Source organism: Colossoma macropomum, unplaced genomic scaffold, assembly GCF_904425465.1.
Source record: "Colossoma macropomum unplaced genomic scaffold, Colossoma_macropomum, whole genome shotgun sequence".
In the NCBI taxonomy this organism is placed as follows: domain Eukaryota; kingdom Metazoa; phylum Chordata; class Actinopteri; order Characiformes; family Serrasalmidae; genus Colossoma; species Colossoma macropomum.
In genome coordinates, this window is record NW_023494809.1 from 26,232,790 (window position 1) to 26,257,354 (window position 24,565).

Sequence of the window (24,565 nt, forward strand, 5' to 3'; positions counted from 1 at the left end):
AGCAACATTAGCCTCTTGGCTCCAGTGAAAAACTAAGGGAACAAACTTTGGACAAAAACATGTCTTCGCTGATCAGCCACATTCAGGGTAAGAGGTAAACTGCGTAAATCTGAGTCTGTGCTGAACTACTGCTTTAAAATCTTTTCATCCCAGTCCAGCTTTGTGCCATCCATCATGAGAAGGCTGAGCGTGTACGTCCGGCCTGCACATCAAAGGCCGGCACGCTCCTCTCTCTCCTCAAGGCTGTGGCCACATCTGGCCTGGATGTGAAGCTATTGTGGCTCTTTTTGGAGTCCAAAAACGGCTCTCCGCACACAGATAACCTGGAGAGAGAGAGAGAGAGCGAGAGCGGCGGCCAGGCGTGATCTGTTAACAGCTGCACAGCTCCACATGGCCACATTCTTTCACTCGCTCCCCAGATCCTCAGTGTCTGACTCCGCTTTCACTCCGTCTGACTTCTTTTTCCCTGACATTCAAGGGCTGTTTTTCACCGCGACGCTTAAAGGTGTGAAGCGGGTGATACAAGGTGCTGACGCTGTGTAGTAATGGGTCACTGAGGAGAGGAGAGAAGAGAAGAGAGAGGAACAGGAACACAGAGAGAAGAGAGGAGAGGAGAGGAGAGGAGAGGAGAGGAGAGGAGAGAGGGATGGGGGAAGGCCTCTGCCACATCAGCAGGAAATATATTCGTGCTGCCTGAAGACGGACAGTCAGGACTGAGGACTGAAGGGAGAGAAAGGTTCTCCCAGCTTCATGAAGTGTGAATAAAAACTGAAAGAAAAATGAAAGAAAAGAAAAAACTGCTAAAAGTTACACAGAAAGCAAAGCGCCGTTTTATATCTCTCTGTGTGGGGCTGGTCCCGCGGGCGGCACTTTATTAGGGTCTTTACATATTTATGACTGGACGTATACACACACACACACACACACTCACACACACTCACACACACACTCACACACACTCACACACACTCACACACACTCACACACACGCAAGACTGAGTGGTACTGAGCGTAAAGGCCTACATGAGCTGTGTGACATCAGGGCTGCAAGATCATCATCAATAACAACTATATGGGAAAAAACTTGTTATATTTCTCAGATGCAGGACCAGAACTGCTGACTTTATAAGTAAATAACCAAGAAATAAAGCAAGGAAGAAAGCAAGAAAGTACATAAGTAAGTAAGAAAGAAAGAAAAAAAAGAAAGAGAAAAAGAAAACAAAAGAAAAGAATAAGAGAAAGAAAGAGCGTAAAAAATGAATGAAGAAAGAAAGAAAAGATAAAAAAAGGAAAAAAGAAAAAGTATGTATAAAGAAAGAACGTAGATAAGACAGAAAAAAACAAAGAAAGAACGTAAAAAGGAATGTAAGAAAGAAACAGAAGAAAGAAAGAAAGAAAAAAGAAAGAGAGAAAGAAAGAAGACAGAAAGAAAAGGAAAAAAGAAAAAGTATGTAAGAAAGAAAGGATGAAGATAAGACAGAAAAGAAAAAAAAGAAAGAAAGAACGTAAAAATGAACAAAGAAAGAAAGAAAAAGAAAGAAAGAAAAGATAAAAAAAAGGAAAAAAGAAAAAGTATGTATAAAGAAAGGACGTAGATAAGAGAAAAAAAAGGAAGAAAGAACGTAAAAAGGAATGTTAGAAAGAGAAGAAAGAAACAGAAGAAAGAAAAAAGAAAGACAGAAAGAAAAGGAAAAAAAAGAAAGTATGTAAGAAAGAAAGGATGAAGACAGAAAAGAAAAAAAAAGAAAGAAAGAACGTAAAAAAAGAAAGTATGAAAGTAAGAAAAAGAGGAAAGAAAAGAAAGAAAGAAAGAAAGAAAGAAAAAGAAAGGTAATAAGTAAATAAATAAATAAGACCAAATTACCGATAAACATCTCCATTTCTGCTACTTATGTTTTACACTATGTAAGCAGCATTTCTTAAATGCTAAAATATGGTGAACCTGCACTGCTGCAAGTCGCCCTGTAAAGTCCAAAGTGTCGGTTCGGTTTTCGAGGGACTATTTTGAACGACGTCATTCGTCTTTACATATTAACGTCACGCGCACTGCCTCAAAAAGGAGGTCCGACTCGATGTTTCGCTCTCAAATGCAAAATCAACATCATACTGATGAAGAAATGATAACAATAGTAAAATCACTCACGTCATTGGAAGAAGCATCTGTCACCAAGTTTTGACCAAGTTCTCTTTCAACAAGCTCCCAATCATCAGATTCATCCTCTCGGGGAAGGGTCCGAAACACAACCCACGTCACAACATGTTCTTCTGCATGTTGCATGCAATTACAGACTGTCACCAGAGAGGTCTCCAAATCCCCAAAACTTACACAGTGTAGCTTTAAGACTGATTATTTCACAGTAACATATTCAGTGTATTCAGACATCCATTTGCGGCGGGGGGGGGCGACAAAGCCTTAACGCCCTCTCACACCATGTTTACAAACAGCATGGGGTATAATTAAAAATAAATAAATAAATAAATAAATAAAAAAAAGAAAAAAAAAGAAAAAAAGCTTTGAAAAACATGAACTGTGAGTCTGACTGTTACAGTCTGCATATATGCACCGGTTAACTGGCTAAAAGGAAAATGATAACTTTACTATTAATTATTATTATTATTTATCTTTTAAATGTTCAAATTATATACATAATTACAAGACCCTACAACAAACTGGGGGCACTATCAAAAAGGAAGGAGATGGAACTCTATGGTGGCAGACAACAGCAGAAGGCATGAAGGTTCGATTAGCTGACTAAAGAAAATTGCATATATTAAAAGAACATAAGCAAGTTATCGATTGTAGAAATAATCATTAGCTTCAGGCCTACTTAATAGTATTTATTTGACAGGGGATGCGACAACACGGGGTCCTACTGCACCAACTTCACGTGCAGCCAGGCAGGAGTAATTACAGGGCGTAATTATTACTCAGAAAAGCCGAGGAGGAACGGGCTCTCCTCCCAGCGCTGCCTGCCAGTCCTCCGGCCACCCATCACGAGTTCCAGGCCAAAGGGCCAGAGGTGGTACAGCAGCACCCAGGGAGTTAGGAGGCAGCTGGTAGACGCCTGTGGGTGTCCTAACCCGGTCTGGGCCGCTGTCCATGTCTCTGCCAGGCCCATGTTACTCAAGCTTTCATGCTCGGTAGGAGGCCGAGCTACTGCTGCCAAGCTGTGGGGATGTAATGACAGAAAAATGACAATCACCAGGATTTATTGCATCAAACCCAGAGCTGTGGGCTTTCTGAGCAACCCGAGGCGATTAGGTAATGCAGGCACGGACATTCCTGCCCGCTGAAGGCATGCGTGCCACACGCACACGCTCATTCCGACGTGCCAACCTCGGCACAGCTAGGACAAATGTTTAAAAGAGAAGATAAAGGTGCTCGAACAGATCTAGTGGATCAGTAAGTCAAGGCCTGGGAAAACAGTTATCAGCAACTTTCCGCAGAAACGGCAAGTAAACGCAAAAAAAGAAAACAGCGAGAGACGCTGCTTATCCGATAGCAGTCGGGCCACCTGGCAGTTGGGACGTCATATCCAAGAATGCTGGAATATTAAACAAAACATGCATGCCCCAACGGTCACTCCACTAATAATTAACGCCCGTCTGGAAACATGCACAGCACAGAGTTTCTCATGCTGTGAGCAGCCTTTTCTCCCTTTTTCCACCGAACCTGCCCTTAACATCCCTTCCCCTGTAACCCAAACGGCCTCGTGTCACAGGCTCCACTATTCTTGTTGGGCAAATTGAATTAGGTAATAGTTGCAGCACCACTTTGCTGTGCAAACAGCGGCAGGAGCCCACACAGGGACAAGGCCAACGGCATGCGGTGCGCTCCTCTGTCTGTCAGTCGGTCAAGGTTTATTTGTTGACAGGAATAATGCAATTCTCTTCGGGCACTAATGTGGGGGTTGGGGTGGTGGTCAGACTTTCTGAAGCCTTTATGAAGTTAGAAGGACGTTAAGAAGCACAGTCTGGCCCCAAGTCCAGTGCAAACAGATGCGGTTTCCAAAGGCCTTGTAGCTTCTGCTGTATATGAGCTGCTGCCTCATTGTATGAGACCAAATCTTTGGTGCACTGTAACTACTATATAACTAAACTGTTCCCATACTGGCCCCCCAGATGGTCCACATTTTTCCTTCAGGCCTATGTGCTTAGAGTTGAAGGAAAAATGGGGAGCGTCTGGGGGGCCCCGAGTACCAGATTGGGACCACTGGTATAAACTACAAAGACTAAACAGATTCATTCCGTTATCTAAAAGATCCATCATCAATCAAATCAAACAGACAGACCTCTACAGAAGTTGGTTGGACAACATATTGTCTCAATTCCTTATTTCATCTCCGTTGAATCTCCAATATGGTAACTTTGCAGGAGAACAGAAAAACATCCATGGTACATAATGGAAGCCGATGTACGATATTTTCCATTTTTAATGGTCTGTTTCTCACAATGCAAAGAGTAACTGGAGTTATGCAACAAAAGTTGAGATACAAGTGCAACACTTGGTGTGTTTACATGCACTTAATAATCCAATAACTGCAGAAAATCTGATTTTGTCAGTGATCCAATCAGCGTGTTTACTTGCACTTGATCAATCAGATGATGGAAAACTCCAAGGTTTACATGAGTCAGACAATAATCGGATTTTCGCTTTGCAACCAGCTAATAAAGTCACAGAAGACGCGGCAAAACTAGCATAGAACTCATAAAAAGTACTGCAGCTTTTTCCTGAAAACATCGCGCCACTTTACCTGAAAATATGAACATACATCATCTAGAAGATGAAGAATATTTATATTTCTTAATCCGATTTCTAGACCTTACTCCGATCTAAAAAAAAAAAAAATCTGAGTATGCTGTTTACATGACCATTTGAATAATCAGATAACTGCAGAAATCCGATTATGTTCCGATTATTGAATGAATGTAAATACAATCAGTGACAATATCAATAGCACTTCAATCCAAGATCAAAGATATATTTCCCCTATCATCGTTTTGTTTCAAAGGGGTGGATCATCCCCTTAGACACAAAACGATGATAGGGAAATATATCTTAAAACGAATATTCATCAATTTCTGACATATTTTGTATTTACCGCTTTAAATACTACGAACACTGTGGCCGCCAAACTGTTCAAACGTGCACAACAAGCATGTTAAGTGCCTCTGAAATTCATTCCTGGTGATAAACAGGAAACATCCCCCCAACCGTGAGTAAAACCACAGTACAACAACCATCTGAGTCACCACATTCCAAGCATCCTCCAATACTCCAATAAAGACCCTTCCAAAAACACTCCAAGTGCACGCGAGTTGGCTTCTCTAACAGGATAACAGCTCCAGCAGAAAATCAGATAGAAATGTGTTCCACAGACCTTGTATGCACTGCAGGGTTCCATCCTCCCTGCGAATGGTGAACGTCTCCCCGGGATTCACCTGGACCAAGATCACCTGCGGACAGAACCAGAGCAGAAACAGTCGTTAGTTACCTCACCACAGACGCGGGAACTCGTCAGGAAGTTATCAGCCTGGGTTACTGGCTCACCTGTTGCGAGGCGTCTCCATTAATCATGTGGTGCATCATGGGAACCTCGCCGTTCAGCAGTGGCGGAAGTTCCAGCATCTGGTCCGTCATCATCATGGTGACGTACATTCATGGAGCCTTCCCCTGCGCAGCCGCTGTGGAGAGGCAAAAAAGCCATATGCCGTTAGAAACGCACTGAACCGGGCCGCTCTTCTAGTGTTAATTAGCGAGCGTGCAAATCAGCCGCCGACGGCTCGTTAAAAAGTTCAGAGGATACAACAAAGCTCTGTCCACACGCCCAACTGCCCATTCACACCCGTAAGCATGCACACAGCCACGCACACGCTTCTTATAGGAAGTTACCATCAGGATAAGACAAGGGGGTGAAGTCATTACACATGATGTCACCAACATTTATTTGATGATGTAATCTGTAAAGGAATGAAGTAATCTGTATATAACTGCAGTTACGGGACGAGTAATCCTCTGGTAGACCAGGCAGTCGAGATGAGGAGATGAGGAGAGGGAGGGAAGCCTCCGGTGCCACGGAACGTTAAATTCACCTTCGCTGCATCTAATTGACTTATTATAAGCAGACAGAGGAAGAGAACCGATGCACTCCCCTCTAAAAGCTAATTAAATGAGAAGATTAATAAGAGATTGGATTCAAACGTCCCGACAGGGTTTGATAATGAGGGCCAAGCAATTTCGCCCGAAAGGTTCAGCTCGACCAAGGCAAACTCCCTTGCTGAAGCTGCTGAACCTCTGGCTGTCGTAGCAGCAGTTTCTGCTGTTAGAGAAGCTTCAGCAGTGGCTGAAAGTTCTACTCCAGATTCTGGTACTAGATACATGAACCAGAAGTAGAGTAAAAAACTAGGGATAGGCATGGGTACTGGAGCACTCGGGTAACCATACTAGGGGTCAGTATTCGAATGCTGAAATCACCATTCAGGTATTTGCCACGTTTCATCACAGCAAGACGAAGAAAATATAAAAGCCAACATTTTTATGACAAAAATTTGGTGAGTTTGCTCATATTTGTAAATACGTTTATTACACTCGCAAAGTATCGTAAATTGACAGCGTTGCCAAGGATACGCTGTTAAGGACGTGACTGAGAAGTATTACTATCTTGGCTAACTACTCTAGCTGACGTTAGCCAGATCAAGAACCAAGTATTTCTCTAAAATGCTGGCTCATCATCCACCAGGAACAAAAGACCACCTGAAGAAGACAACAGTCTTGTACCAGTTAGCTCTAGACCAGGGCTCGGCAACGTGCGGCTCTTTTACTGCCCTGTTGTGGCTCCACAGCAGAATTAGATTTGCATTTAAAAATAAAATAATCCTCCTTTGCAGTAAAATAAAGCTCTGCTGATCGTTCAACACAGTTTTAACAATAAATGGTCTTAAACACTGGAGTTAATGTAGAACTGCTGATTCACCCTTCAACCCTGAAGATCAGCGCAGACTGCTGGTCACCGTAGCAACACAGACAACAATCTTGCCTAGCTAGTAGTAAAGAAAAGATTTCAGAGGAACTGTCATTCAGAGACGAATGGACTTATTTGCATTTATAATCACTCCAGCTGGTTTCCTGATACGTTTAATCTGCAACAAGAAACTGTCAAACACTAAAAAGTCACAAAGCTGAAGTCAGTTTCTCTTTCAAATTCTCCCGTTCCGCCTTAAATGGGGCAGCAGTTACATACTGAAGCCTCAGGCACCATTTAAGGTGGAACAGGAAACTGAAGCTGGCGAATGAGAATCTGATTTCAGCCTCACAAAAAGTTGAACGTTAAGACACTTTAAGAGAGACTGTTCCACTTTTGCGGAAAAGTTTCCTGCTGGAGATGCGAGAAAAGCGGCTATAGCTGAGCCAAAGCGTAAAGCAGAGCAAAGTAAGTCTGTGTTTTTGTTTATACTTTTTATCCTATCCTACAGTACATCAGCACATACTGAGACATGTTTACAGCCAAGATGGTAAAATGGACATTAAATGTTGTGGCTCCCAAGGTGGATTGATTTTTGTTGAAAGGACAAAATGGCTCTTCTTAACATTTGGGTTGCATCATTATTCAGATGCATTAGTGCATCTGAAGAGGCAGCCTCCGTTACTCAGACACAAAAATCTACCAACTTCTATCGGCTAGTTTTGAATAGTAAAGCGTTTTCAAATGTGTTCCTCTGTGGTTTTTGCACAACACCAGAGTCATCAACAAAAAACAGAAGCCTACAGCTTTACAGTCATTTTGTCATAAGTCTATTTATTCATTCTTTAACTAACTCATAACTAAAATTAGTCAGATTAGTCAGAATGCACGCCCTTAGTTAGAACTCCCTTCGGTACATGATGACATCCTGAACGTGGTTGCTGACGTGGACTCAGAAATGTGGCCGCTGCTCAACTTTCAGAGCAGTTCCTGCTGGAAAAGAAGCTCCGGCAGCAGCAGAATCGTTGCCACTGCTGAAGATTCCACCCCATGCTTTGTCTTTTCTTCCTGGAATTTAAAATGCCTTCGGTAGGAGCTTTCTGAGCCTGCAGGGCTGCACACGTGAGGCTCATCTGCTCCGCGCCGGGGCCAAGCATGCATACTGATGAGTTCAATAAGAACGAGCGTCGGATTTCTCTTCGCAGCAGAGGCGGCTTCTTCCTCCTCACCTGTCCCGCTGGATACCTCTCAAAGCCAGCAAGCCGAGAGAAAACGATGAGAATCTGAAAACGTGGACATAACGAGCCCACTGCCACGTGGTAGAAGGTCAGAGAAAAGTCAGAGGAGCCACAGGTGAACCTGTTGACTCGTCATGTTTGTCCTCTATAAAGCAATAACATGCCTTCGTCCAAACTCTCGACACATAAAGGCTCTCGTTATGAGTGGCTGAGGGTGATATTTAACTCTCAGGACCTGCGCCGGGCAATAAACACCTCAGCAGCAACAAGTGTTCCTCCGCAAGGCAATCATGCCCAAGTCATAATGGGCGCATTGAAACTCGGCCTCGAATTCTGAGGTGTTTAAAGACATGAGTGACTTTCCTCACCCATTCCAGACAAGCCCAATCCCTCTCCTACAGGCACGATGGCACAGCCTGTAATTACCAGCATCTAAAATCATTAACGCAGCAATTTAACGCACCAAGCCCCCAGGGTTCAGAAACCGACACTCACTCACTCTCTCTCCCCCTCTTTTATGCCTCCTTCATTCCCCTCATTCCTCAGGACGAGTGGTGCCTCGATCTTTGTTGAACTCCCCCGGGGGAAATGACTCAAGGACCCATTCAAAACTGGACAAGGGGGAGCCCGCCTACCTTTGGGGGTCATGTTGTTATTACCATGCTACTAAGGGCTTCTCCTTCACTACAAGGCCACGGGCTCACATACTGGGGGTATTCCCCAGATTACGCCCCCGACTCTGTCCACCTCCCCCACAGTCTGGCTCCATCTGCTTTGCATCCTGCACTACGGGCCCAAAACAAACGCTGTGGAAACAAACGTTTCCCTGGCAACGGCATCTACGGCAGGCCCGGGGATACGGACTCACTTCAGATTACAGGGGGGCGTAAATCACCAGCAGTCAGCACAGCACTTTTTTCCATCTGGTTACTCCAGATAGCATCGCCTAAAAGCAGGTTTGCGCCACACCGCAGCAGAGCCTTCACACGTAGAACCGTCTCCCTTTCGTGCTTTTCTAGTGAATTCACAGAAAAAGGCGAGACCTATCAACCACAAGCAGGCCCAAAACTTCCGTGAGTGTTCGTGATACAAATACAGAAGAAATCTTCCATCGCACACTGTGGCACCTGACGCAAAACATCTGCCGAAACTCATGACATCATGAGGGTAACATTATGCAATAGCGTTATTTATGTGTAACGAAAAAGCAGCAGCAAAACGGTTGCAACGTCTAGCTGCCTGCCACCCCACACAACTCCTCCGAAAAAGACAGATTTCTTTGAAATCTGTTTTCACGTCTGGCACTTTTACAGCCCCAGATGGGGAGTCGGTCTGGCACAGGCCCTATAATCCAGCTAATGATATGTAATAACACAGAGGAAACTGGGGGAAACTGAGAAACCATCCTTCTTTCCTCTACTCCTCTTCCCCCTTCCCCAGTCTTCTCCCCCTTCCCCCTTCACTCCTTGGCTAGAAACTGTTCTCCTAACAACTGGACCTAAATAACACTCCTTCCTCCTGTGTCGCAAGTAAAACTACACACACACACACACACACACACACACACACACACACACACACACACACACACACACTCAGGCATTCAGAGTCCGAGACAGAGTGCGTGTGTGGCGCGTCCTACTTCGTGACTGTTTTTTTTCTTCCCGGCGTAACTCCATCTCACCTCCGAACATTCACCATTTCCAACAGCCTCCAGCCCTCCTCATGAGTCACGTCTGCGACTCCAATCAACATTTACTGAGAGATGAAATCACGTCTTTAAAAATATCCCCGAACAAAATATGCCCTCCTCCTCCTCCTCCTCCTTCTCCTCATTCCAGCAGTCACCTCTCCCGCCGCGAGTCTGGGGCCCGATAAGACCCCAGACTGGCCCGGGACAGACGGTAAACTGAGGACACGTCACTGGAACGCTGCTGAAATGTTGTGTAAATGTTAGTGCTGGCCCAGGCCATCCGGCTGATCACCTTCTGTCATGCCCAGTTACTTGGGCTGCCACATTTACTCAATTGAAACAGAAAAAAATTGCTCTGATTAGTTAATGACTTGAAATTCTCTTGCTGTAAAAAAAAAAAAGAGCCAGATTGAGAAACTCGTTTATACGCATTTAATACCACATTGTGTTTATATACACACTTTTCTGAAGTCTCTTTAAGGTTGACCAGCCTTTATCCCATCAGCCAAGACATACTTGGGGTCCACATTTTGTTTCTTTAGTTTACTTTGACAGTGCTAACATGGCTAACACTAGAAGTCAATGGTCACCCAAATATTTTCCATAAATACTTCCGAAAAACTTCTCTCAACCCACTCAAACAATTTCCAGGTCTTCAACTAGTCCGCATGACCTAAATGATGCAGTTTAGGACACAGTAAGACTTGCTATGAGCTATAAATGCATGAATGATCACGGTGTAGGCCACAAGTGTCAGGCTCCAGTCCTTGCGGGCCAAAACACTGCAGACTTTCACACACTGCCTCACTGAACACATCTGATTCAGCTCATCTGCTAATTAACAAGGCCTTACTGAACTGAATTGAGAGCGTTAGAGGAGGATCAATGCTAATATCTGCAGCACTTTGGCCCAGAAGGCCTTCAGTTTGACAAGACTGGTGTAGGCAAATGCTGCGATTAGCCATTTTCAACAATGGTGTTGCGCCAAACTCTGCCTCCCCTCATGTTCACACATGTCATGGATGCTAGAATAGATTCATTATATCTGTTTCTATTTTTAAACATATCTTTATTTAGTAAACTCAAAATTAACAGAAATTTACATGAGAAAAAAAACGGAAATAGAAATTGTTCACATCCTCTGTGGTGTCCACATGCCTGCGTGATGTGCATCGAGGGGGAGGTGGATTTCAGCACAGCACCTGTGGCTGCCTGCACCATTTGGCTATTCGGTGAAATGTTGTCCAAGTCTGCGTCACCTTAATAAAGACCCTGGATGTGGTTTGAGTGGGCTGTGAGAAGTTTCAGGTGAAGTATTTATGGAAAGGATTTGGGTGACTATTGGTTTCTAGTGTTCGTTAGCAACATCAGCCTTGCAGCTTCAATGCTAAAGAAACAAAAGTTGGACACCAATCATATCTCAGCTGATCCACTACATCTGAGCTAAGTGGAAGATTCCTTTAAGTCCATTTTATTGCCCTTTTTAAAAACACTGATTACTTGAGTAACAATCAATCACCATTATCATCATCAACATAAATAAGTGGATTACTCAATCAATAATACACACAGGAGGCACCGAGCCGATACGAGGTAAAGGTACCGAGAGGTTATCAGAAGTAGAAGCTGGATCAGATATCAGAAGGGAAAAGGAAATAAATCCAATTTAAGGGTAGAGTTTGAGTAGTTGGACCATTAAAGCGTTTAGATGCTCATCTTAACCCTCTATTGCACAGTGTTGCCTCAGGGCAACAAACCCACTCTTTTCTCACTTTACAATAACACTATCCTTATTTAAAGACGATGACAGGGTCAAAAATAAAGGGAAGAGTTTGAGTGTATTTTAACATGTAGTGTCAATTTTTTTTTGTTATGAGAATCTGCAGAAATATGTTTGTTGCCTAGAAGCAACATCGTGCAACCGTGAAATAGATTTGTCCAGTCACAAGCCAGGTCTCACCACTTCCAGGAACACGGCTCTGTATCATTTATTCCCATTGTCGCACAATGTTGCCTCAAGGCAACACAGCCCCAAAATGACCCCTGGACCCTCTCATAAAACGTGGAGTAGAGGGCTAAGTAAAGCGCTTCAGTTAAAAATGGCTCATTTTAAAGCTCAGCAGCTTTTATCAACTGAGCCGTATCAGTATTAGAAAAAAGAAATCTCTGTGAATATAACAGTGGCAGCCTTACTGGCCACTGGAAAGCCCTGTTACACGTGGCCTGGTAGTCAGAGCAGCCTACTAACCCACTAGCCATACAAGGAAACTGCACATAAGAGCTGTAACTGCAGCCCACACACGCCTCGGACACTGCCTCACAGGAAGTTTAGCTTTCGGGACGAGTGCACAGGAAAGCTGACATACAAAGATACCATCACTGACAAACTGTCTACGTGAATGTATATTAAGGTCAACACAGCAGGCAAACAGAGAGGCAGGCATGGTTTACACAGTCATACATTCATCACGTCACTCCACACGCGGACGCTCTCACTCCCTTTGGTCCAGGCAACCACATCTGGGCTCGTCCCAAAGCCATGTTTTAATGTAAGGGCTTAAATAATGACCCAGCTAAGCTGGGGCGCAGCCCGCCCTCCCTGAAATCACAGCACTCCAGCGATATCCCACCCAGCTGAACTCAAACCTACAGATGTGTTTTAGGCATTTTTTTTGTCAGTTGGACATGCGTTATTTGTGCTTTAGGCTTTTGAATTAAAGGGGAACTCCACCTACATTTCAAAATTTCTGCATAATTAAACCATTAAGATGTAAACAAAGTCATTCAGAGTGGTTTTCTGTGAAATGCTCCGTTCTAGAGAAACTTAAGAGTCTGAATTGTTCATAGTGGTGGTGATAGGAACCAGACGTCCACCTCTAAAAGCTCCCTCACGGAAAGTTATTATTACTATGAATACAGTCCCAAACGCCTGAAATACTGTTATACATTAGACTGAGAAGGTTTTGACCTAAAACATACTTTAAAATATACGCAGGCAAAACATATGGTTTTGGATTAATGATCATTTTACCATTATCAACATTCATCTCAGAAGACGCAAGTAGGTTCCTTGGTGGTTTTAGACAGTAAATAAAACGATTATATTTATGCTGTATACACGACATTCCTATCACCGCAATGTAAAGAAATCAGAGTCATTACGTTTCTCTATAATGTGCAATTTTAGTGGAACCACTTAAGGACTTTGTTTCTGTAGGTCAGTCGGTTGTATGTTGAAGAAGAATTCCACTGATTTTCCAAACATTTTTAATAATTCAATCAATGAGATGTGAACAATTAGCTGCACACATTTCTCACCTCTGTGGCTGAAATATTCCCACCTATAGGGCTGGGCACTGAAATTCAATATTTTTATGGCAATGACTGCATTAATTACTATTTGCAATAATAAATATACTGAAAAAGTGCATGACGTTCATTACCAAATATCAATACCTCAGCAGTCAATGCTATCAGCATCAGTGAGCCAATCAGCATGCTCTAAAATCTAGACTGACTGAAGGTCTAGACCACAGTCTGCATGCGTGTCATTACTGTCAGCGCATCTTGATTACAGGACCACTGCAGTCAGTAAATATACCCACATCCTGCACTTTACACACATTTCTGCTTTAAGCCACACCCACTTTTGGTTTGCATTTTAAGATAAGGGAGCAGTGTTGGTACCAGTATCAAACAAGTCACCCCACCTCGGCTTAGATGTCACCATTTAAGACTGTCTAAAGGGCAAATGTGGCATTTTTTAAAGTGTCAGAACACCTTTAACTCCCCCTTACAGTCCATCGACAGAAACTAAACTGCAAAAGCAGCCCGTTTTGAATTCAAGGTTTTTGTGATGTCATAAACGTCAACACATTTACATATATCCTCTTATTCAGCCTACAGAAGTTAAGCCCCACCCATCATAGTAGGGCTGAAAGATTAATCGCTTTTGTATCGATACTGCAATTAAAAACAATGCAATTTTCAAACAGCAAGAGCTGCAATTTTAACTACACCCTACATTCTCAACACGCACTCAATAATCCGATCATTATCAGATTTCTGCTGTTATCTGATTATTCAAACTGTCATGTATACAGCACAGTCCCGTTTCTAAAATCGGAGTAAGGTCTAGAAATCTGATTAAGAAATCTGATAAAGAGGCTGGATTTTAGCTCAGTAATCAGATTTCTCAGTGCATGGGAACTCTTACTCTGATTTCTTTCGGATTTCTCAGTCTGAGCATGTGCGAAAACAGACAGTTACTGGAAAAAGCGAGCAGCGTCGCTGCGAGAGGCAGCAACACACTTTTGGAGTGACGCTGAAACCGAACACATGCTCGACTAAATGAAGGATTTAAATATTCTTTATCTTCTAGATGATTTATGTTCATAGTTTCAGGTAAAGTGACTTAATGTTTTAAAAAAAGCCGCAGCATGAAGTTTGAGTTTACGTCGCGTCTCCTTCTGTGAGTTTATTGGCTGGATGCAAAGCAGAAATGTGATTACTGTCTCACTCATGTAGACCCGGAGTTTCCCCATTATCCAATTACTCGTGTTGATCGGATTACTAACAAAATCTGATTTTCTGCAGCTACCGGATTATTAAGTGCATGTAAACGCACTCAATGTTGCCATAATTAGGGAAAATCAACCTAATGTCGGAGCTTATAAACTGCCTGAAGATGAAGCCACCAAACATCTATATGCTGTGACATCACTACCACAACTAAGTGGCAGTCTGGCATGTTCAGTGTTCAAGCCTAAACCACAAAAAGTGGACGTCCTGGTCTTCTTGGCCAAAACAACAGATTTTAATCACAATTTAAATCGCAGTCGCAATATTGATTAGAAAAATCCCAATTCGATATTCTCCCCAAATCGTTCAGCCCTAATTCGTACTGAAGTTACAAGGAGTGTGATCAGCCCAGATTTCTGAATGAGGCACAATATAGTGCAGCCAATCAGAACAGAGCTTATTTACATGCTCAGCCTCACAGAAGTAAAAAATGATAAGGAAAATGTAGGATACGGGCCCTTTAACGTCCGATGTAATAGGAGCTGCATGTGTGGCTCCATGTCGTACATTCAGACGTTCAAAGGCTTATGGGTACCAGTTTAATATAAGACTACACTTATAAAGAGTTTATGAATGGTTTAAAAATAGTTGGTGATTAGTTAGGTCATAAACACTTCACTGATGATTAATAAGCAGTTATAACACATTATAAAAGGCAGAAGTGAGCTGTTACATGTGCTGAATATGAATGTGATGAAGCTGACAGTTAAATGCTGACTGATGAAAACACAGTAAGAAGAGTAAACTTAAAAATATGAGCATTAACCATATATATAGTTACAGTTCTCTATTAGACGACAGGTCACTGCTGCCCTTTTTATTAATGTGTTGTAAATGCTTACTAATGATTATAAGGTCTCTAAGACCTAATTAACAACAGCTAATAAATTCATTTTAAGCCATTCGTGAACACTTTATAAAGGTAGTCTTACTTTAAAGTGGTACCGACCTATTTAAAGTTATTTATAAAGTTATTCATAGTTTTATTCCACACCACACAAGCCTCATTCGAACACCGGATTCAGTGAATAAACACTAAGGTGAGTTCAGATATCTGTCTCTCCAAATGACCACTCCCATCCTGACTCAAAACCTGACCCACTTTCTGCATGTACTGTAAGCTCACACTTCATGCCCAGCAGCAGCGACACTGTGGGTATGTGAGAGAGCTTAAAGGCAGGACAATACAGCAGAAGAAGAGGAGGAAAAAGGTTTCCCAGAAAAGAAGCTTGGGCATTGCGTAACCACCACCCCCCCCACCACACACACACACACACACACACAGACACACACAGACACACACACAGACACACACACAGACACACACACAGACACACACACACACACACCCCTACCCAAACGAAACATGATACCGCCTGATGAAGACGAGGAGCCGGGAGCATCTAAACCAGGTCAAACTGTTCCTGTGACTGAATCATTCTCTCCAATCAAAACACACAGGAGAGTATCGGGATCCCCCCGGAGCAAATCAATCACTCTCGCTCTCCAGCATCGCGTGGAGTTCTCAGAGAGGAATGAGGGGACGCAGCAGGTGGAGTTTGGGGGCGAGTGGGGTTGGGAGGGGGGCTGCCCTGGAAAAGAGGGAAGTCGATGACATCACTACTTAGTTCCGTCGAAAGCACAGAACAGACCATTCTTAAGGCGTTAAAGTGCAGTTTATTATTTAATTATAACACTCAGATAAATCATTATTTCGAACAAACTGAACAAATAATAAATAATCCTCACAATTCATCAAAAAGCACCACATCTTAGACATTTACGGAACTATTGGCAGCATTAATAGATCAGCTATTACTTTTTATACATATATCATATGCTTGTGTTGGATTATATGTTTATTATATTGCATTACAAAGCAAAGAGTGGTAAACTTAAAGGGCTCATGCCCATTTTTTTCTCCTCTCTCCGGTCCACTTACGATGTTTGTGTACATTTAAGGACCAAAATTAACTTAATTCACTTTTACATGACCATTTTCCAAACTCTCTCCATCCCTCAGACTTAAACAGGCTGTTTTTGTTACTGTGCCTTTAAGATATGCATGTAAATAAGCTGTTCTGATTGGCTGCCTTGCATTGTATCTTGTTTAAAAAGCAACTCCAGCTGGAAACACTGCTTATAACTTCAGCGTAAATGGGAAGAGCTAAATGGACATAGGCTGAAGAGGCGACTGTGTGTAAATGTATAGGTTTTTTTATGACATCACCAAGGCAATCAAGCCAAAACAGGCTGTTTTTTCCAGCTTAGCCTCCACAGTAGACTATACAGACTCAGGAGTGACTGGTATGTTTAAGCTTTTACAACATTTACCCACCACATCAAACTCTAATCACAAAAAAATAGGTTTTCCATCATATGTGCCCTTTAAAATGTTTCTCTGGTCTCATTATATTACATCATTACTGTCTAAGTAATGGAGAATAACGTGACAGATTTCAGATCACCTCCTTTAAGTAACTACAATCAATGTTTTGTTAACTAAGAGGAGTTGAGGTGAAGTCTGCAGACAGACCCCTCTGAATTCTGTCCGTTTCACAGAGCAGCCATGCTCACTCCTAATTAAGCAAAGCGGCAAGGCCAACATCCAAAAAGCTCTCCAAGGAGAGGGCAAAAACACCTCGGCCATGCGACACGTCTACATGCAGAGAAGCACACAGCGCAAACACCCCCCTTCCCGCTCCTCCCCTCCTTCTCCTTAAAAGGTCAACAGGTCAAATTCCTCATCCTCATTCGGGCCTCAGCAACATTTTACACACCAGTAAACTGGCTCTGGGTGGGTGGGTATGTGTACCCAGGGGGAGTTCTTCCCCAAGGGTGGCTGCAGTGTTTGGAGAGGACAGTATTTTAGGGGGCAAAGAGGAGGCAGAAGAACTGCAGTTGAAGAAAATGACACCAAGGAGTGCAAAAAAAGAAAAAGTGGAGCGGAAAGGTGGACTACAAAGCTTGTCAATAAGAACTGGAGCTTCATTCAGGCTTATTTTGATCATCACCCAAATACAGTTTGACAAAAATCTAAGCTTAATTCTATAAAACAGCAGTAGTGTTGTGTTATGGGCCAGTCATGCTTGCATTCGCCCGAATGCACAAGAGAAATTTTGCATGCAAAAACGTATTATTTTCAGTAGAATTCGCTGTAATGTGCAGATTTGCATCCCAAACTTTCGGGGCAAATATATTTTGCGTGCATATCCTAAAAACACAAGAAATATTTAACAGTGTTTAAGCACAAACCTTTAAACATTACGTGCCCACTGGCTACATATGAACACATGACAGAGAGACTGTCTTATTATCTTTAGTTCTATCGTAAACAAGTTACTCAGCTTGCTAACTGCTATGTTAGCTGCTCGGCCAACTGCAGCTGCACACTAGTCACTTGCTGCCGTCAACCTCGCCAATTATCTACAGTCTTTTGCTGTAAATCAGAGAGCTTATATTCTCGTGAGTACATAATAGAGGTGGGTGCTATGACAAAAACGTAATAGCATGATACTTCAAGACATTTTGTTGATATCACAATAATTTTTTTGAGATTTGATAAGTTGAGACAGACAAAGTAGAACCTACAATGACATTTATTCAATGTTTTACAAACTGCACTGCGCTAAATCTAAACGGGCCTAATTATGCTCACCTCATAATGCAGCGTGTAACTAGTCAGTGAGCTCCGAAAAGCAAATTGTGGCAATTGATCACGATAATAATTTTGTTTTCTTGGTGTCGTTACCGTTTATGGTGAGCAGGTTAGCTATGTTGCTAACTACCCAAATATGGAAGATTTTTTTCATTGCTGATCTTTCAGTCCGAGGCCCAAGGCAAACTGAAAATATCTAAATGTGACGGCAGCTTTAGGTGACCACTCACTGAAAAGAAAAAATAAATAAATAAATAACCCAACGCTTGGTCACAGTGATGAAATACAACATCACTAAATTACTCAAACGCATAACAGCTCAGTGTGTCTCACTGGTATGAAACATACTTTTGGGAGGGGCCTTATTTGAATATAAGGACTTCCAAACTCATCATAGCATTTGCTTACGTAATCAAGTGTTCAAAGAAGGTCTCAAACAAGTCTACGTGCAGGAAACACTGACAATTTACACTGCTAATTCATTTTTATGAATTTTAAACTTCTCTTTCAAAACAATCTGAAGCACTCCACAGATATACACTGTGATTAGATCCTGAATATCACCAGTCAGAGTCTAGAGAGCTAAAAACAGACCATGCAATGGAGACACCACTATTTTATGGGCATTTATAGACATAAACCTCTATCTTTCACATTTATAGCAAAAACTGAACTGAGCAATGTATCACAGAACACTGGTATAGACAATATAACAGCGCTGCTTTGAACCTGAATGCCATCAGGTTCGGACAAACACCTCTAGAAAGGACAAAAGTCTCAAAGCTATGTTACACACCTGGCTTCAGCAGCTGCAAATAACACACTGCGACTGACACAAGCACATCAACACGCTGGCAGCATTAACCATCCAATATGTCACCATTCTGACTTCATTTATTCTGATGGAAGATGCATGTGCTAAATTATAGGGTCCATTCAGGCTTGTTTACATGTCCCAGGATATCAAATGACAGCCAATGCTGACACGTGTTAAATGATCCCGCTATGGAACATGCCTCGTGCGCTTTTCCGAGATTCCTATTAATGTGACGGCCTATTATAAGTTTACAAACCTTTGTATTCTAGTATTCGCAACTAATCTGCTGTTTGACTTCAGGCTTATTTGAAATATCGCCAATGCTGCAAAATTATTTTCCTGGCAGAAGCAAGAAAAATTAAAAAAAAATTTTCCACAACCACAGCACGTTTGACTGATAGAGCGCTACTCTCGTTTACCTGTTTACTTAGCCATTATTCTCCATGTTGAATGGGCTGCTGACCTTAATCTGACTCCTCTGCACCAGTTTCTGTATTTATACAAAGGTTTTTCTTTCATTAGACCAGCTATTTACAGTATATTCTATTCATAATAAAACTAACATTCCTATGAATCCCCAAAAGGGTGAAAAAAATCATGTGTATGCATTATATGAGCTCATACGGACATAAATATAACTGCAAAGCGACTGTAAACCCAATGTCAGCAATTGAATTTACGGCGTGCTCTGAAAAGGCTCATTAACAGGTGAGAAATGGGCCGTCTGCTCCAGCCACCTCCGGAACGTTCAGAGCTGATCTGAGGCGACTCTGTCTGATCGCCTGAAGAGCTCACGGGCCGTTCATGCTCCACTGGTGCTGCTTTATGGGCACATAATTAGGACGTGTTTACTGAATCCTGTTAATTAGGTCTTAACCTTGTTAATGACCGTTCGCATCAGCATCACCACAGCAATGATACGGCAACGCACCAACCTTCAAAAGGGCCTTTTTTCTTTAGAGGAAGGTAAGGATGATATTAATTTAGATAAATGCCCAGGTCAAAATCCATAAGCTCTCCCTAAATTCTCTCCAAATGTACCATCAGGTTCTCGTAAGGTAAAGCCTTCTAAAGCTGCAGAAGTGTGCCTTCAGGGTGACTGGCATTTACAGTAACTTGGCACAACCCGCCCCGTAATATCAACAAAGGCAACAAAGGCAGCTCAGCAGACGCTTAAAATCTCTCTCAGGAATTGATGGAGACAGATAGGGGGTCAACACCTGACCTTCCCTTGCCATCAGCAAAAAACGGCCTCGGATTTCTACGCCCGCAGCTCGGGGATAACATCAACGCTTTTCAAAGAGGAATCTCTGAATAAAGACTCCAGCCTCAGGGAGGAGAGAAGAGGGGGGAAAGGACTGCAGTGAACCAGGTGGGAAACATACGACATTCCGGGATTAGGAAAGCCACGGCCAGTTGGGCTGCAGTAATGGAGCAAAGCCTGTCCAGCACCAGCAAAAGCTGTTCTGTGGTGGTTTTGGTATCTGACACACTGAGTTCTGTAGGGACATCTGGTAACAGAAGCTTTTCACATTTAGTAGAGTGGACCTAACTGCTCCCATCAGCTGTCGGCTGAAAGTTCGGCCTACACACAGACGGTTCACAGCGAGAGGCGCTAGCTTTAGGTAAGTTGATATAAAATGGACATTAAAGGGAATTCAGCAAACAGTATGAATTCTGTTCGAATTCCCACCCCGCTTTCCAAACTCGCCCCTCATGGCTGTGATTTGCTAGAGAAAAATTACAGACCGCCCCTAAAAACGGGGTGTAATACTTTCCACAGCAGTGGCTACATGAGTATCACTGGATAATATTATATTGCCTGGAATTCAGAGTCAATCAAACATGACGCAATAAAGCAGCTCTGGTGTAGGAGTTCCTTGTTCCAGCGAAGTTTAATGATTTCCCTGCCTGCAGCTTTAGCGGGTGTGTTTGCGTATGGAAATCACCAAACTGCTGAACCCAAAGCAACTAGACACCCCCCGAAAAAAAAGCCCTCACCTTATCTATATGTGGTTGCTGCGCTAACTTTGCGGCCAAAAAATTCAACCACAAGGCAAATCTGCAGTTAAAAATAGCCGCCCGAGGTACACCCCAAGGAGAGCGGCGTGTTATTATCAGATTTGGAAAGCGGAGGCAGAGAACGCCGCTGCTAAAGAATGCCACAGGCTTCGCATTCTTTCAGCACTCAGGTCAGGAGCCCTGGGGCTGAAGCTGAGGTGGTTCGGTGCAGGGAAGGGTTTGGAGGGGGGTGAACTAGGTGCAGATGGAAGATACGGCTGGCCTGCTTGTTCAACGGCACAGCTCTGCGTTTCCTCGACGTGTGACGACACAGAATTAGACAATAAAACATTTCACATCTGCTCCAGCCCTAAAGACAAACAGCAGCTGGTGTCATTCCGGCTCATGAAGGAGACAAGAGTGAAGGCATGTGCTGAGGAAAGCTGGAGGGCAGATCAATTCCTCCCCAAAAAATTACATCACATAAATTTTTCACTGCTGACTTGGGGTGGCAAAGGGGAATTCCACCAATTTTTCAAACTTTCTGCATAATTCAGCAGTTGAGATGTAGTCAAAGGCATTCAAAGGGGTTTGACATGAAATGTTTCATTTGTAGAGAAACTTACCGACTGATTTCTTTACAGTGGTGGTGATAAGAACCAGGGACGCCATTGTCTAGGACATAAATATAGCCATTTTATTTACCGTTCAAACTCATCAGTGAACCTACTTGTCTGAGTTTACATATGTAACGCTGAGCGTATTAAAATGGATTAAAATAACATTTTAGACCAAAAACTATCACAGAACTACTGCAAAACAGTGTCTCAGTCATCAAGCAGTGAATTCATAACCATTTCATGCAGTAACTTTCTGTGAGGGAGCTTTTAGAGGTGGACGTCTGGTTCCTATCACCACCACTGTGAACAATTCTGACTCTTAAGTTTCTCTAGAACGGAGCATTTCACACCAAACCACTCTGACTGACTCTGTTGACATGTCAACCACTTAATTACGCGGAAATTTTGAAAAGGCGGAGGAGTTCCCCTTCAAGCTGCAGGGGCCACGACGCAAACCCAGAGGAAAAGTGGTGCTTTCTACACCTCAGCGTTGGCTCTGGAATGCCGTGTGACGTCATGTGTTTGGGATCAGATTTCCTCTGCTGTGTTAAAACTTCACGGAAAAAAGTGTAGAAAAGACTCCACGGACGGATATTTTCACTTTTATCGTTCGTCCACGTTCACACGTACCAAACGCGTGCGGCTGCGGTCAGACGTGAGCAGTCCCTATCAGTAAAAGACTGAGAAACCGATCGATATCGACACGTCTGGCTTAGAAGCAGCATCACTCCTGAACTCAAACCGCTGGCTTTGGTTTTTAGCTCTTCGGCTAAACTGGCTCCGTTCGGCCGACGTTTTACGAGGCTGAAGTTAGCTTCTGAGTCGAATTGTCCCGTTCCACCTTAAATGGTGCAGCAGTTACATTCTGGCGCTTCGGTAAAATAAACAAACATGCGCATTTTATCTCATAAATGAGTCCGTTGGCTGCGAACCGAGCAGTTTTACACGGCTAAACGTGCCTCACTCGCCAGAATGTACGTAACTGCTGCACCATTTAAGGTGGAACGGGAAAATCCCAACAAGAAGCTAGCGTACAGGTAGCCAACTTTCCAGCCTCGTCGAAGTTTTGGAGCTTTCCGTTTGCTGGCATGACTTCATCTCCCCGCTAACTGCCTGTGATTTGACGTGTCACCTTAAAAAAAAACTACATTATTTTACATAATTTATTTAGATTTAACGCCACAAACTGAGGAAACTTTAAACCGAAAGTGTTAAAACGCGTCGAGGCCCATCGGTTTCGTATTCCAGAACTTTCCTTTAGTCTCAAGTCCAAAACAGAGAAAGCTGGCTTCCTATTCACCAGCTTCTTTTTCCGAATTCGCCAGTCCACCTTAAACGGTGCGTCAGCTCCATTCTAGAGCGAGAGCAGGCGGCAGAATTAAACTGCCGTGGCGCTACCATTTAAGGTGGAACGGAAAATTAAAGTAAGAAGCTGGCGAATACGAAGCTAACTTCAGTTTTGTAAATGGGAGAGTGTTTAAACGTGAGAAATACGTTTCAGGGAGTAAAAGCTGGACGGTGACAAAGCACCAAACTAGTTAAGTCAGGCTAATAAAAAGTTTCAAACCGAGGACACGGCACAGACGACGTGGAGCACAAAGCAGCGTGAAGTGTAACATGAGAGCTGATAAAGAAGTCTTACATAAAACAACTAAGAATAAACACGGTCGCCAACGCGTTTAAGTTTCGTTTCCCTAATTCAATTCGAGACTTCCTTTCGCCATCAGCAGCCCAGACGGGCAGCCGGCGTCTCCTCTCTGTTTTCTGCAGCTCTCTCTAACTTGGCCAGATGTTCCTCACATCTCCAAAACCCGCGCGTAAAGGACGGCGTCCTTTCTTCGACTGTAGGCAAAAACAAGTTTAACTCACGTTGGTGTTCTGTGAATCCTGCTAATCCACGTTTTAAGTCCTCCGTGCCTGAATTTTAAACGCTCGCCATCCCCGAGCTGCTGCTACGTCCACACTGAAACGGAATGTGGGATTCCGCCATGTCAATTATGTGGCAGTGAATGAGGGGGGGGGCAGCCGGGTTTTACCGTAAAACACCGAGAAGCTGCATACGTGGGAGCAAACCTTTCTGCTTTACCGTAAAACACCAAAAAGCTGCTCAGCAGAGGGGACGCTCCACCAATCTGTCAGAATTTCAGCATTTTTCAGTCCTTGAGATGTAAACAGAGTCATTCAGAGTGATTTGACACGAAATGCTTCAATGTACACTCTTGAAAAGAGAGTTCTAACAGAGCAATTTCATGCTTAAATGTTTCTTTGCATGGTGATATGGTTCTTTAGATTGATGGCGAATCAATTGCATATGGGTTCTGCTGTTGTTGCATTGTCATTGGATGCTGTATAGAACCATTTTCAAAAAGCAGGTAGGGATATTCTATATCTGGAACTGTCATCTGCTGGCCCGGGAACTCTTAATACATGGATTCACGGAATTTCTAAAGTCAGGACCCTTGTGCTTGCTTAACTATATGCTGTGTTTAAGTTGTGAATGATGTAATTCTCCCGTGTCCTATATTGTAGCTATGTGTTTTAGTGTGTTTTTTTTTTTCTCACCTCTTCTATGTCCCATGTGTGTGTGGGTCGGGGCTAGAATGAGGGGGGGGGGTTGTTCTTTAAATGGAAAATAATAAAAAATGAATAAAAAAAAGGTTCTATGTAGAACCATGTACAACACATTCTTCATCAATCTGAAGAACCATTTCACCATGCAAAGAACCATTTAAGCACGAAATGGTTCTATATGGAACTAAACAGAACCATTCCCAGTCTTTTTTAAGAGTGTAGTTCACAGTTTGTCAGCCTGACATTGATGTGTCACTGTTAGGCTGGAGAGTGGTCCACAACCCTAAAATATCTTGCTAAGAGTGGATCTGTGGTCAGAAACTGACCCTCAGTGAAGAGCTAGAGGATGGCACAAATTGTGCATTAACAGTCAAGGACCTAAGCTTATACAAGGTTAAATTGGGTGAATCGTCAGCGTGATTAA

At 43.0% G+C, this 24,565-nt stretch overlaps 1 protein-coding gene across 1 annotated transcript in view; it reads right to left on the reverse strand.

The window, feature by feature from the left end:
- Nucleotides 1-23,575, reverse strand: part of fndc3bb (fibronectin type III domain containing 3Bb) — a 110,344-nt gene extending 86,769 nt beyond the window's left edge. The window contains exons 1-3 of the mRNA XM_036557976.1: nt 23,440-23,575; nt 5,552-5,685; nt 5,382-5,457 (exon numbers count right to left, since the gene is read on the reverse strand). Coding sequence (XP_036413869.1) covers nt 5,382-5,457; nt 5,552-5,659 — 184 coding nt within the window. The 5' untranslated portion in view covers nt 5,660-5,685; nt 23,440-23,575. The remainder of the gene's footprint in view (nt 1-5,381; nt 5,458-5,551; nt 5,686-23,439) is intronic.
- Nucleotides 23,576-24,565: the final 990 nt, after the last annotated feature.